The sequence below is a fragment of the Pinus tabuliformis genome, chromosome J, assembly GCF_031772625.1.
Source record: "Pinus tabuliformis cultivar Carrire ecotype Pingquan chromosome J, CPIR1, whole genome shotgun sequence".
NCBI classification, from domain to species: domain Eukaryota; kingdom Viridiplantae; phylum Streptophyta; class Pinopsida; order Pinales; family Pinaceae; genus Pinus; species Pinus tabuliformis.
Window position 1 is genome coordinate 373441656 of NC_142295.1, and position 14640 is coordinate 373456295.

The window sequence follows — 14640 nt, forward strand, 5'->3', positions numbered from 1 at the left end:
ATAAGCTTTACAACCATTTTTTTTTTAAATTTGAAAAAATGCTAGGATATGAATCAAGGCATAGAAGACGGTAAGCGCAGTCCCAGTGAGTTGATTTGCTTACTGAAAACAGGAACCCCGGAAGATGAAGCTGACAGAGAAAAGGAGGAGCGTTTGCAGCAAGCTAACAAAAACTCGTGGAAGAGGACAGCAGTCTCATTGATCCATTTTATGATTTACTTTTTTGACAACGGCAGTGATGGTTCTGTTATTGAAAAAGCTATGAAATGCTACACTCAAGGATGAGAATACATGGATATTGTTGACGGTTTAAATGAGGAAGTCGAATCACTCGGTTGGCAAGCCGATGGAGAGTTCGACAGTCTCCAGCACAGTTGGAATAAACGTGCGCAGAGGGAAATCATAGACCAATTGAGGGATTCGACGGAAGTTGCAAAGCATTGCTTGCTCGAAACATCGAGAGTCGTCGATCATTATTTACAACATCGTCCTGAAATTAATAAAATCGATTGGTTACAACGCGTATTGGCAAAGGTTTACTTTTTTTACATGACAGAAGACGTCAACAAAGCAGTTATTCAAAAGTGCAGTAAATTGGCTGAAGAGGGCAAAGAAGAAGAAATATTGGAGGTGGCCTATTTGTCAGTTACGACTACCTATCATGGAAATGATCATACATGAATGACTTACTTAACGCAGTTGAATCTGAAGTTAATATCATTTATTTATTTTAATTTATCCATTTTTCAGGAAAAGTACAACTTTGGATATCTTTCATTGTATTTTAGAAGAATTATTTCATATATATATATATATATATATATATATATATATATATATTACTATTTCTATTTTGTTAAGATTATTTTTAAATTTAATTTATAGATATAATTGAACTCAATTACTTTATACATATTATTCTAAAGCTACTATAAATAATAAAAAATAAAGAAAACTTATTTTCCATTATGAATTTATTTTTATTTTTATATTAATTTAACCTATTCAAATTTATATTACAATTACGTGGATTTATTTTGTTTATTCTACAGGTTGGCAAAGGAAAGGACCCAGAGAACCTAGTAGAAACTCGATACAACACTGATCAGGCATCGACTAGCTCACCCAATCAAAATGAAAATGAACTGGTAAGTAGGATAGAGTAACTGTCATTGATCAGCTTCTATCTGTTACGTCAATTAATACAGCCAAGTGCGTAAATGTTGCTAATCACAGTAGATCAATGCTCTAAATATATTTTCTGCTTCATCAAGCTTGATGTCTACCCTCTACACTAAATTCATTGCCTTCAATATATTTTCTTCAGCATTAGTCTTGATGTCTGCCCTCTCTATTAAAATCATTTTTATTCATTGCCTTCAATATATTTTCTTCAGCATTAGTCTTGATGTCTGCCCTCTCTATTAAAATCATTTTAAAAATTAGCATATATTACAGTGTATTTATTTATTTTAAGTGAGATAAAAAAATGTATCTCCAAAATTTTGATCAAATTATCAGCGTTTTAATATTCCAACATAATGCATATCACTTTTATAACTTATAACTTGTAATGGTTTTCAAATAGAAGTTATAATTTTTTTGCCACCTTATTTGATTACAATGGTGTATGTTATGACATTTTTGTAAAAGTGATAGAATTTCTAGATAAAACAAGGAAGAAGACATCTTTAGCAAAGAATCCATAAAATTTTGAAAAAAAAAGGGTAAGAAGAGCTAAAGAAGAAAAAATTTATGCTCGTACAAACTGCACTTCATACCCAAAACAAAGGAATCCAATTGTACATTGATAGTGAATTTTCAAGCCACGTGACAAGAGAAAGTATTTCACTTTGGAAAAAGTTCATGAAGGTAGTGTGATATTTGGAAATAATTCTACCGCAAGGATAACTTGAAAAGGTACTCTTAGTCTGAATAATGGAAAAAGTTCATGAAGGTAGTGTGATATTTGGAAATAATGCTAGCGCAAGGATAACTTGAAAAGGTACTCTTAGTCTCAATAATGGAAAGACTAAAACAACAATATCATATATGTTGAAGGTTTGAATCATAATTTTTTTCATGTAAGTAAAATGTGTGATCAAGGACAGATTCTCACATTTTATTGTCAAGGTTGTGAGATAAGGAAGTCATGCATAGGAAAATTAGTTGTATATACAAATAAAAAATAAAATAGTGTATATATCCTTAATGAGACAAAGGGAGAAAAATGTTGTATGGTACTACTATATTAAAGCTAGTTATGACATATAAGAATGGGCCATATGAATTTTGATACAAGTGAAAATCAACACCAAAGAAGAAGTGAGAGACATGCTAAAGATTACAAAACCTTCAAACACTATTTACAGGTAGTGTTAGCATGGGAAGTAGATAAGAACAAGCTTTAAGAGAAATGAGTACTCAACAATGAAGCCACTGGAAGTTGTTCATACAAATATCTGTGGGCCTCCAAGGACACAAAGTATTCAAGGTGAAAATTACTTCATGTTTCTCATTGATGATTACTCAAGGATGACATGGGTTGCCTTCCTCAACAAAAACTAGATGCATCTGAGAAGTTTAAAGCTTTGAAATTCTTATTTGAAAATGAAACAGATTAAAAATCAAGTACTTGAGATGAAATCAAGGAGGTGAATTTATCTCAAATGAATTTGAAGAGTTTTGTGAGTCTTGTGGAATAAAAATACATTCTTTTAGTTACAAGAACTACACAATAGAATAGAGTGGCTGAAAGAAAGAACATAAACATACAAGAGATGGATAGAACAATGTTGGATGGATCAAAGCTATCAAACATGTTTTGGAGAGAAGCAGTTAGGACCATAGTCTACATTTTGAATAGAGGGTAAATAAAAGTCAACAACAACAAAACACCTTATGAAATATGGAAGGATACATTATTAGCAGTCAAATACTTCAAAACTTTCGGGAGAAAGTGCTACATAAAGAGAGATGGCGAGGATTTAAGAAATTTTAACTCTAGAGTTGATGAACGTATCTTTCTTGGTTATTCATCAAGAGGTAAGGCTTATAGATGTTATGACAAAGCATTGCAAAAATTGTAGAAAGTACAAATGTTAAAATGGATGAAGAAATTCCTTAAAATGATAAATCACAAACAAATAAACATTCAGAAAAGATGAGTTGCAAGGAAGAAGAAGAAACAAAACATCAAGATACAAATACAACATCAAGATTCATCCATAAGAATCAATAAGGATAATCTAATTATTGGTGACTAAGATACATGAGTGTGGCCTAGACAAAGATTAGAAAGTGGATCATTACATGCACATTTCTCCTTTCTATCTAAAATTGAGACTAAGAATTTCGTAGAAGCTAGTGAAGACAAGAAATGGTTTGATGATATGAAAGAAGAGCTAAATTAAATTGAGAAGAGTGAGACATGAGAAATTGTTTCAAGACCAAAAAATAAAAATGTGATTGACGTCACATGGTTTGTTTTTAGAAACAATTTGAATGAATATGGTCAAGTAATAAAAAATAAAGCAAGTTTTGTTTGAAAAAACTATGCTCAAGTTGAAGGTATTGATTTTGAAGAAATATTTTCCCCCATTGAAATACTATAACCTATTAAAATTTTTTTGGCACTTACAAGTTTCAAGAACTTCAAATTCTATCAAATAGATGTCAAGTTGGCCTTTCTCAATGGAAATCTAGAGGAAGAAGTATACACTGAAAAACGAGAAGGGTTCTTATTATCAAAAAATAAGGATCATGTATGCAAATTGAAGAAAGCACTTTATAGGCAAAAGCAAGCTTCGAGAGCCTAGTGCTTAAGACTTAAAAAATATCTACAACAACAAGGATTCAAAAGAGGAATTACTAAAAATAATCTGTACACCAAGAAAGAAGGATAAAATCAATTGATTATCGTGGTATATGTAGATGATATTATTTTTGGAGAGGCTATGAAAGAAACGTGCAAAGTGTTAGTAATGCAAAATGCAAAAGGAATTTGAGATCTCTATGCTTACTGAACAATTACTTTTTCTTATTTTAGAGATTTATCAATCTAGCAAAGGCGTATTCATTTAACAAACCAAGTACATCAAGGAATATTGTGCATTGTTCAGCACACCCATGGTCATAGGTTGTAAATTGAGTAAATATGATGAATCTTGAGAAGAAAATAAAACATTGTACAAGTTAATGATTGGAAGCCTACTATGTGACAACATTAAGGCCATACACTATGCAACTAGTAGGATTGGTTGCATAGTCTCAAGCTGCATCAAAATAAGCTCTATTGCAAGTAGTGAAAAGAAGATTCCTATCTGAAGGGAACCCTTGAATTTGGTTTGTGGTACTAAAGAGGTGAATATTTTACTCTAGTATAATATATGGATGCAGATTGGGTAGGGAGTGCTAGATGATAGGAAGCATACAAGTGGAGGAGCATTCTTTCTGGGTGACAATCTAGTGTCTCGATTGGTCAAGAAATAATATTCAGTTTCTTGATCCAAAAGAGAGGCCAAGTATATATCATTAGCATCATGTTGCACATAAGTTCTTTTGATGAAGCAAACACTGAGAGATATTAAGGTAGAGTATGATCATCCAATTTCAACACTTTGTGACAACAAAAGCACAATAAATATTTCAAAAAATCACGTTATGCACTTGATAAGAGCGTACATTGTAATCAAGTATCACTTCTTAAAAGAACAAGTAGTAGAACAAAATGTCAAGTTGAAACATATTGCCACCACAATGACAATGAAAAGTGTCTTCAGTAGTGTGGGCTTGGATGAAGTTGAGTCTTCCTTTGATTTTGTGTACTTAACAATTGATTTCAAAAATTGGTGCAACCTAGGGTACTATTTTGTCAATTTCACCAAAGCTACTATGATATTATACAAATATTTCCATAATAAAATGTGGAAGGGTTCAAATCAAAAATGGTTTGTGAGATAATCTATGCACGCTTGTAGGGATTGGAGGTCTTAAACGAATAATTAAGATTAGATAAGTAGACTTGTGGGATGCATCTTTGCAATCTAAATCCTATTAATGAAAAGGAAATGATGTTAATGATTTGCACTAGTTATGTTTTTGTCTTTTGAATGAGTATTATGGGGTATGTGAGGTTGTCTAAGAAATGAAATGATAAATTTGGTTTTAATGGCTATATAGCCTTCATATTCTTGCTTTTGGATCCTTATCTTCTCCTATCATCTATTTTTAAGAGAATAGGATTGTTAGATTTTAGTCTTGGTATTGGTTAATATTTCATCATTTCTATAGGCCTTATCTTATATGAAGTGAAGACTAAGAATATAGGGGAGGATGACTCCTCAACCCTATGGAAAACTAGGATGGTTTGTTTTGGTATGAAAGGCCCTTTGTGAGTCTTAACAACTGAGTTTGGTTAGGACTGGTTAGATCAAAAAACTCTTTGAGTTAAATGTTTGTGGTAATTAGAAGGTCATTGTTGGTTTGGAATTAGGTGTAAGAGTAGAAGCCTTCATTTCAAAGAGGAGACTCAAAATAAGTATTTCTATCAAAATGGCTAAAATAAAGTACTATAGAGTTCACTAAGGAACTCTTGAATTCACGAAGGAACTCTTGAATGGTGGAAGCCTCTTAAATGGTTTGAAGTTTCTAGTAAGTGAAAGTATTTGTCCATTTACGAGGCCAACTAGAGGTTTAAAGATCCATGATGTACACCTAATTGGATTGTTGATTAGTTGTAAGGATACACTAGATTGAGAGAGAAGACATGGAGGCTTTAGAGGAGGAAAATTATATACAATGACTTCTTTGAGTTCATTTGAGAATTGATCGGTTTGTGCTTGAGATATGAAGTATATGGGTACCCCCATGGTTGGTGAAGGTCTCTATAGTTTCAAGAAGTATCTATTAGGTAAACTTGACTTGGGGAAAGAGTCAATGTGGTTGAGACAATTATAAACACAACTAGAATGGGCCATTTGACTTATAGTATTCGAGTCAACTATGGGGGCCATGAGTGAATGAAATTATTAGCAATGAGATAAATGGGCCCATCAATATGGTTGTAGGAGAAATCAATGTGAGAAATGCATTAGTTGATAGTACTGTAGGGGATCAGGTGAAGGTACAACTAGGGATAGGGTCACATGAGGAGCGTCACAGTGAAAAGGAAGCATGGAACCTTCTTAGATATTCTATGGTAAACTACTATGGGAGTCTCATTGGAACAATTGTTGCAAAGGATCCTACCAATCACACCATCAAGATTTTATACCTTAAGGAGTGGAGTTTATACTCCAAGGAGAGAGTGATATCGTTGGGAATTATATGTTGCAGTTACAAATTTTCACACTTATTGGGAGCATATGCTCCAATGCCCAACAACAATTGGTGAAGATCACAACGATGTTATAGAAGCTTGAGAATTCCTAGCATAGGACATCGTGAGTAGTGGAATGAAGAGGTTATGGAACAATGTTGTATCGATTACAAAATACAACATGTGATAGAGATCGGGGGCTTGCATGTTTTATGCCATAGGAAATCATGGTCGATAGCCATGGAAACATATGTCAAGGATGCTCGCAAAGGGTTTGGAAAAATGTTTCAATGAGATGATAGTTTTATTCGTGAGATGTAGCCATGAAAATTATCTGTAAATAGAAGAGTATGAGGCTGAAAGCATGTTAAGGTGAGAGGATTGTAACATAAATGTTGGATCAATAAAAAAATGTCATAATGGAGTCAAATTTTCAAATTGCATGTAAATAGGCATACTATTGTAAGACCTCGTAAGGCATGCATAACCCTCGGAAATTTCTAGTAAAATCTAGTGTTAGAACTAGGTGATAAGGAGCACGATAACTTGGGTATAGACTTTGAGGGGGAAAAGGGATAGAGTGAATGAGGCTAACTCACTTGGATGATTTGGTTGGATTTGGTCAAGGGTAATCCCAAGTTAAGGTTTAAGGGGGGAATTTTTAGGTAAAATTGACTCAAGGAAAGAGTCAATGTTGATTAGGTCAACAGTAGTGGTTTTGAGCCCATGGTTTTTTGGTTTCCCATGGTTTTGTGCCCATGGATTCATGAGTGAAGCCTTTAGAAGCCTAGGTGAAGACTTTATTGTAATGGACCAAGGGATGTGAGTGGTGAAGGATCACTTAGCTGACTTGGCCAATGGTTTTGCCAACGAATCTAATGGAATTCCCTTAGCTGGGATTTTCTTAGTGTTCAGGTTTTCCCAGGGTAAACATGGTGTTATGTTTGCATGTTTGAGTTTCGTTGCTATGTTAATTTTTTTCTCAGTAAATTTGGTTTTATCTTCAGTTAATTTTTAATAGTACCTTGGGTAGCTTATATTCTTGTCAAATTCCCTTCTAGTCTATAGACATAAGCTAAGACTTTGACCCTACCTTTCTAACCTACTTTCCTTCGAAAAAATTTCGGGACTAATCATTGAAGGTTTCAAACCTTGGAATATGCTTGGAAGATTTATTAAAAGCATAGAAATTTGGGGATTGCCTTGAAAATTTAAGGATTAACTCATTAAATTTATAGAGTTATGTAGCAGATGTTTGGAAATTCAAGGATTGACCAATTGCATTTCTAGATCTGTATGGAACAAGTTTGTAAATTTGGGGAACAAAGTCATTGGCTTCATCCCTTGGTCAAATGGATGACACGGGGGCCATGACTTGGAGCTAGTTGGAGGGAGTTTCAAGTTATCAAGTTATTATTATCAAGACATTTGGATATTGTGCCCTATCGGTTAGGTATTTCACTACCTAGAATCCCTGATACTAATAGAACCCACATTGTTGAACAATTAACAGAGATTGGAAGATTTTGGGACTGGTCAAGTGATGGATCAAGACATTGGGTATTTGGTGTTAGTTAAACCCCAAGAAACAATTGACATGAAACCACTGACACTAACAGAATATGACATATATGTCAATTAAAATAGACCAAATGTTTGGGGGATGAAAATTAATAGATATCAACAATCAAGCATCAGGCATATGGTGGTCATGTATCAAGAGAGCAAAACTTTGGTAGTTAGGGTTTAGTCTCTATACATAATAATCCTAATACAAATTCTATGTGAAAAATATGGTGATATGGAATTTCCTTGAGGCATGCCATGTGGCAAGTAATGTGGTAAACTGACATGGGATAATATTTCCATGTCTCAGCCATGTGGCAACTGACTTAGTGAGAATACATGGTATGGCATGGATCAGATTGCACAACAGGAGGCCAAGTGATAGGAAATGGCTAGAGGTGACATGGGTGAATTTTTTTTAGATATTAGGATGTTTTTCCATTTAGTATCAAGTGTGAGGAGGTTGAGCATTGGTAGTTCAAAACTTTGATATCAGGCTTTCCTCCTGACAATTTCGAAGCCTAATAAGAGCCTGGTGTGGTAGATGTTGATGTGGTGAGTCAAAGTACACCCAAGGGGTTTCAATGTTTTAGCTATGTGGTCGGGGATGTTGTGAGGTGACATGTCATTATGATGTGGCACCAAGGAAGATGCGTGATGATGTGGCATGTTTTTGTCTTAGAAAGTATTGAAACAGATGAACAAGTGGATCTTGAAGAAGAACTCATTGTGCCCTATTTGAAATAAAGAATATTAAGAAAACAAATTTGAAACAAAAGGAGTATCTATAAAAATATAAAGAGGAGTGCCATGATGCAAGATCAAAGATGTCATAAATCCCTGAAGAAAGATAATAGGGTATTATTAGCCTAAAGGTTCAACTACAAGAGGAAAAAATATAGAAGAATTTTATGAGAGTCTAGTTGAAGGAAAAAGAAAAGAATTGCAAGAAGCTAGAAGATAAAATTGTTTCCTTAAGAAAGGAAATAGATAAGTCAACTGCTTAGTTGAATAGAGGCTTAAAGTTTGAAAAGAATACTAACACATCAGATGAAATCGTCATTTGTTAAAAGTCACCATTCATTAAGATTGATCTTGTCTATGGTATGAATAAGAAGAATCCTAAAGAAAATTCAAATTATTTGGATAGAAAGCCACCAAAGAAACTAAATGAATGAAAATATAAAATCTATGTTTATGTTCTCAAAATATCCATCTAAAATGAAGGAAACATGAATAAATAAAACGAATTTCTACATAAACTTGACCTTTCTCACAATGACAACATTGAAGAATTCATAAGATATTTTCCATCAAGGTGGTTTGCACAACTCGATATTGAAACTCCTTTATTGGTTATTGATTTTCTTGCAATCAATTTGGTCATAAAGCAATATATTGTAGAGCACTTGCAAGAAATACTAATGCATGGAACAAAAATAGAAGTACTAATGGGTTTTCAAATAGAAGCTATAATTTTTTTGCCACCTTATTTGATTACAATGTTGTATGTTATGAGTGCAACAACACTGTCACGTAACACATTTTTGTAGTAATGGTATTATAGAATCTACTAGACAAAACAAGGAAGAAGACACCCTTAGCAAAGAATACACAAAATTTTGGAGAGAAAGGGGTAAGAAGAGCTAAAGAAGGAGAAATTTATGCTTGTACAAACTACACTTCATACCCAAAAAAAGGAATCCAATGGTACATTGATAGTGTATTTTGAAGCTGCGTGATAGGTCGGCAAAGAAATTTTTTCACTTTGGAAAAATTTCATGAAGGTAGTGTGATATTTGTAAATAATTCTACCGCAAGGATAACTTGAAAAGGTACTCGTAGTCTCAATAATGGAAAGACAAAAACAACAATGTCATTTATGTTGAAGGTTTGAATCATAATTATTTTCATGTAAGTAAAATGTGTGATCAAGGACACATTCTCACATTTTATTATCATGGTTGTGAGATAAGGAAGGCATGCATAGGAAAATTAGTTGCATATGCAAATAAAAAATAAAATAGTGTATATATCCTTAATGAGATAAAGGGAGAAAAATGTTATATGGTACTACTATATTAAAGCTAGTTATGAAATATATGAATGGGCCATATGAACTTTGATACTCAAGTGAAAATCAACACCAAAGAAGATGTGAGAGACATGCTAAAGATTACAAAACCTTCAAATACTATTTGTGGGTAGTGTTAGCATGGGAAGTAGATAAGGACAAGCTTTAAGAGAAATGAGTACTCAATAATGAATTCACTGGAAGATGTTCATATAAATCTTTGTGGGCCTTCAAGAACACAAAGTCTACAAGGTGAAAATTACTTCATGTTGCTCATTGATGATTACTCAAGGATGACATGGGTTGCCTTCCTCAACGTAAATTAGATGCATTTGAGAAGTTTAAAGCTTTCAAATTCTTATTTGAAAATAAAACTGATTTAAAAATCAAGTACTTGAGATGAAATCAAGGAGGTGAATTTATCTCAAATGAATTTGAAGAGTCTTGTGAGTCTCGTGGAATAAAAATACATTCTTTTAGTACAAGAACTAGACAATAGAATAGAGTGGCAGAAAGGAAAAACATAAACATAAAAGTTGGATGGATCAAAGATATCAAACATGTTTTGGAGAGAAGCGGTTAGGACCATAGTCTACATTTTGAATAGAGGGTAAATCAAATTCAAAAACAACAAAACACCTTATGAACTATAAAAGGATAGACTAGTAGCAGTCAAATACTTCAAAGCTTTCGGGAGAAAGTGCTACATAAAGAGAGATGACGAGGATTTAGGATATTTTAACTCTAGAGTTGGTGAAGGTATATTTCTTGGTTATTCATCAAGATTGAAGGCTTATAGATGTTACAACAAATCATTGCAAAAATTGTAGAAAGTACAAACTTTAAATGGATGAAGCAATTCCTTAAAATGAGAAATCACAAGTAAATAAACATTCAGAAAAGACGAGTTGCAAGGAAGAAGAAGAAGAAGAAGAAGAAGAAGAAGAAGAAGAACATCAAGATACAAAGACAACATCAATATTCATCCATAAGAATCATTAAGGAAAATCTAATTATTGGTGATTAAGATACATGAGTCCGGATTGGACAAAGATTAGCAAATGGATCATAACATGTACATTTCTCCTTTCTATCTAAAATTGAGACTAAGAATTTCATAGAAGCTAGTGAAGACAAGCAATGGTTTGATTATATGGAAGAAGAGCTAAATTAAATTGAGAAGAGTGAGACATGGGAAATTGTTTCAAGACCAAAAAATAAAAAGTGATTGACACCATGTGGTTTGTTTTTAGAAACAGTTTGAATGAAGATGGTCAAGTAATAAGAAATAAAGCAAGTTTAGTTTGAAAAGACTATGCTCAAGTTGAAGGTATTGATTTTGAAGAAATATTTGCCCCCATTGAAAGACTATAACCTATTAAATTATTTTTGGCACTTACAAGTTTCAAGAACTTCAGATTCTATCAAATAGATGTCAAATTGTCCTTTCTCAATGGAAATGTAGAGGAATAAGTATACATTGAACAATGAGAATGGTTCTTATTATAAAAAAATAAGGATCATGCATGCAAATTGAAGAAAGCACTTTATGGGCTAAAGAAAGCTTCCAGAGCCTAGTGTTTAAGACTTAACAAATATCTACAACAATAAGGATTCAAAAGAGGAATTACTAAAAATAATCTCTACATCAAGAAAGAAGGAGAAAATCAATTGATTATGTGGTATATGTAGATGATATTATTTTTGAAGAGAGTATGAACGTGCAAAGAGTTAGTAATGGAAATGCAAAAGGAATTTGAGATCTCTATTCTGGGTGAACAATTATTTTTTCTTGATTTAGAGATTTCTCAATCCAACAAAGGGCTATTCATTTAACAAACCAAGTACATCAAGGAATATTGTGCATTGGTCAGCACACCCATGGTCATAGGTTGTAAATAGAGTAAATATGATGAATCTTGAGAAGAAAATAAAACATTGTACAAGTTAATGATTGGAAGCCTACTATGAATTTATGAAGTAAATATGAATTTATTTTTAATTTTATATTAATTTAACCTATTCAAATTTATATTACAATTACGTGGATTTATTTTGTTTATTCTACAGGTTGGCAAAGGAAACGACCCAAAGGACCCAGTAGAACTCCCACACAACACTGATCAGGGATCGCCTAGCTCACCTATTCCAACTGAAATTGAACTGGTAAGTAGGAAAGAGTGACTGTCACTGATCAGCTTCTATCTGTTACGTCAATTAATACAGCCAGGATAACTTGGTCATACTTATTTAGGAATTTTACAATATAATGCACCTAATGGTGATTTATTTACCAGATAAAAAGCGATAGAAACTTTTTCTACCCACCAATCTTGTTACAAATTGGCTTTACTTAACATGCTCCTTGCCTTTCTAGAGGAGACTCATTTATGTGTTTTACATACTAAAGAAAACTTCTTTTCCATTATGAATTTATTTTTAATTTTATAAAATTTTATATTAATTTAACCTATTCAAATTTATATTACATTTACGTGGATTTATTTCCTAACTTAAACAATACCAATAAAATGATTTAACTGATGAGAAAGATTAGAATATATAACCCTTTTATTTTGTTTATTCGACAGGTTGGCAATATCACTGTTGGCGATAACACTGTTGGCAATAACACTGTTGGCAATAACACTGTTGTTGGCAATAACGCTGTTGGCAATAACGCTGTTGTGGGCAATAAGAACAGTATTCGCTTACGCCGTCCTAATGATTCGCTCACTGACCAAAGTGAAATTGCAGTGGTAAGTAAGATAGAGTAACTGTCACTGAGTAGCTCAATGTTCTAAATATATCTTCTTCAGCATTAGTCTTGATGTCTGTCCTCTCTATTAAAATCATTTTAAAAATTAGCATATATTACAGTGTATTTATTTATTGTAAGTGAGATAAAAAATGTATCTCCAAAATTTTGATCAAATTATCAGCGTTTTAATATTCCAACATAATGCATATCGCTTTTATAACTTATAACTTATAATGGGTTTTCAAATAGAAGTTATAATTTTTTTTTGCGACCTTATTTGATTACAATGTTGTATGTTATGAGTGCAACAACATTGTTACATAACACATTGAGGGCATGGAAGAAAGAAATATTGCATGTGGCCTTTTTATCAGCTAAAGTGTGGCCTTTTTATCAGCTAAAGGACAGGGAGTACTGGATATGGTACAAATTAATTAACATAAATTTATATGTTAATATCATTTATTTATTTTAATTTATCCATTTTTCAGGAAAAGTACATCTGGGGATATCTTTCATTGTATTTCGGAAGAAGAATTATTTTATATATATATATTACTATTTCTATTTTGTTAAGATTATTTTTAAATTTAATTTATAGATATAATTGAACTCAATTACTTTATACATATTATTCTAAAGCTACTGTAAATAATAAAAACTAAAGGAAACTTATTTTCCATTATGAATTTATTTTAATTTTATATTAATTTAACTATTCAAATTTATTTTGTTTATTCTACAGGATAAAGAACGCACGTCACAGCCTTTGGAAGACCCGGGATACAAAGAAGAGTAACTGTCACTGATCAGCTTCTATCTGTTACGTCAATTAATACAGCCAGGTGCGTAAATGTTGCTAATTACAGTAGATCAATGCTCTAAATATATTTTATGCTTCAACAAGCTTGATGTCTACCCTCTCCACTAAATTCGTTGCCTTCAATATATTTTCTTTTCTTCAGCATTAGTCTTGATGTCTACCCCCTCTATTAAAATCATTTAAAAAATTAGTATATATTACCGTGTATTTATTTATTTATTTTAATGATTTTAAAAAATTAGTATATATTAAGCTTTTTAATATTCCAACATAATGCATATCACATTTATCCAAAGCTAATGTGTCTCCATAAACATGTTATTAAAAACTGAAGATAAAACATTATGGGATGAAAGATTAATGAACATCCTTTTACAAAATCAAATGTCAATAGTGATTTCTTTAGAGTATTGAGTTTTTAATTTGATTTTTTAATGTTTTTGATTCTTTAGAGTATTAAGTTTTTAATTTGATTTTTTAATGTTTTTGTTTTGTTTTGTTTTTTTTAAATTTTAGTAAGATTGGTTAAAATCACAATTTTGACTTTTAAGGTGTGCATAATCTAAATGTCTAATTTTTTTTTTGAGATTACTGAATCTATTTACGTATTTAGAAATATATTAAGATCACAATTTCATCTAAAACTGTAATACTAGATTCGGATCAAAAAAATCAAAACATAAGAAAGTTAGACAAAACCTTTCAAACAAATTCAATTGACAAACTTTGGATTACCTTTCATATAAATAAAATTTGATATTAAAATGTTTTATTTTATTTAATATAAGTAGTGAAATATTTTATAATTTATATTTAGTTGAACTATATATTTTTTATTTATATTTAAAAATATATATATTATATATTAATTTTATTGGAAAGAAATTATAATTTATTTATTTATTTTCTTATATATATTAAATTGTAAAAATTTCCCATTAGGTGAAGAGCAGGCTGTGAGAGGGTGTTCTATTAAGACACTCTCTGATGTGAAGGTCACTAGTTTGAGACTCTATGGGGAAAATCCAATCATTTGTAAGGGTTGGTCAGTTTGAGACTCTGTGGGAAAAAATCCAATCATTGGTAAGGGTTGGTGT

General features: G+C 31.9%; 1 protein-coding gene across 1 annotated transcript in view; it reads left to right on the forward strand.

The window, feature by feature from the left end:
- Positions 1-291: 291 nt before the first annotated feature.
- The window catches only part of LOC149227294 (uncharacterized), a 37608-nt gene continuing 23259 nt past the window's right edge, over positions 292-14640 (forward strand). Inside the window, exons 1-5 of the mRNA XM_089380456.1 lie at positions 292-630; positions 1053-1148; positions 12030-12125; positions 12551-12718; positions 13466-13565. Coding sequence (XP_089236582.1) covers positions 292-630; positions 1053-1148; positions 12030-12125; positions 12551-12718; positions 13466-13519 — 753 coding nt within the window. The 3' untranslated portion in view covers positions 13520-13565. The remainder of the gene's footprint in view (positions 631-1052; positions 1149-12029; positions 12126-12550; positions 12719-13465; positions 13566-14640) is intronic.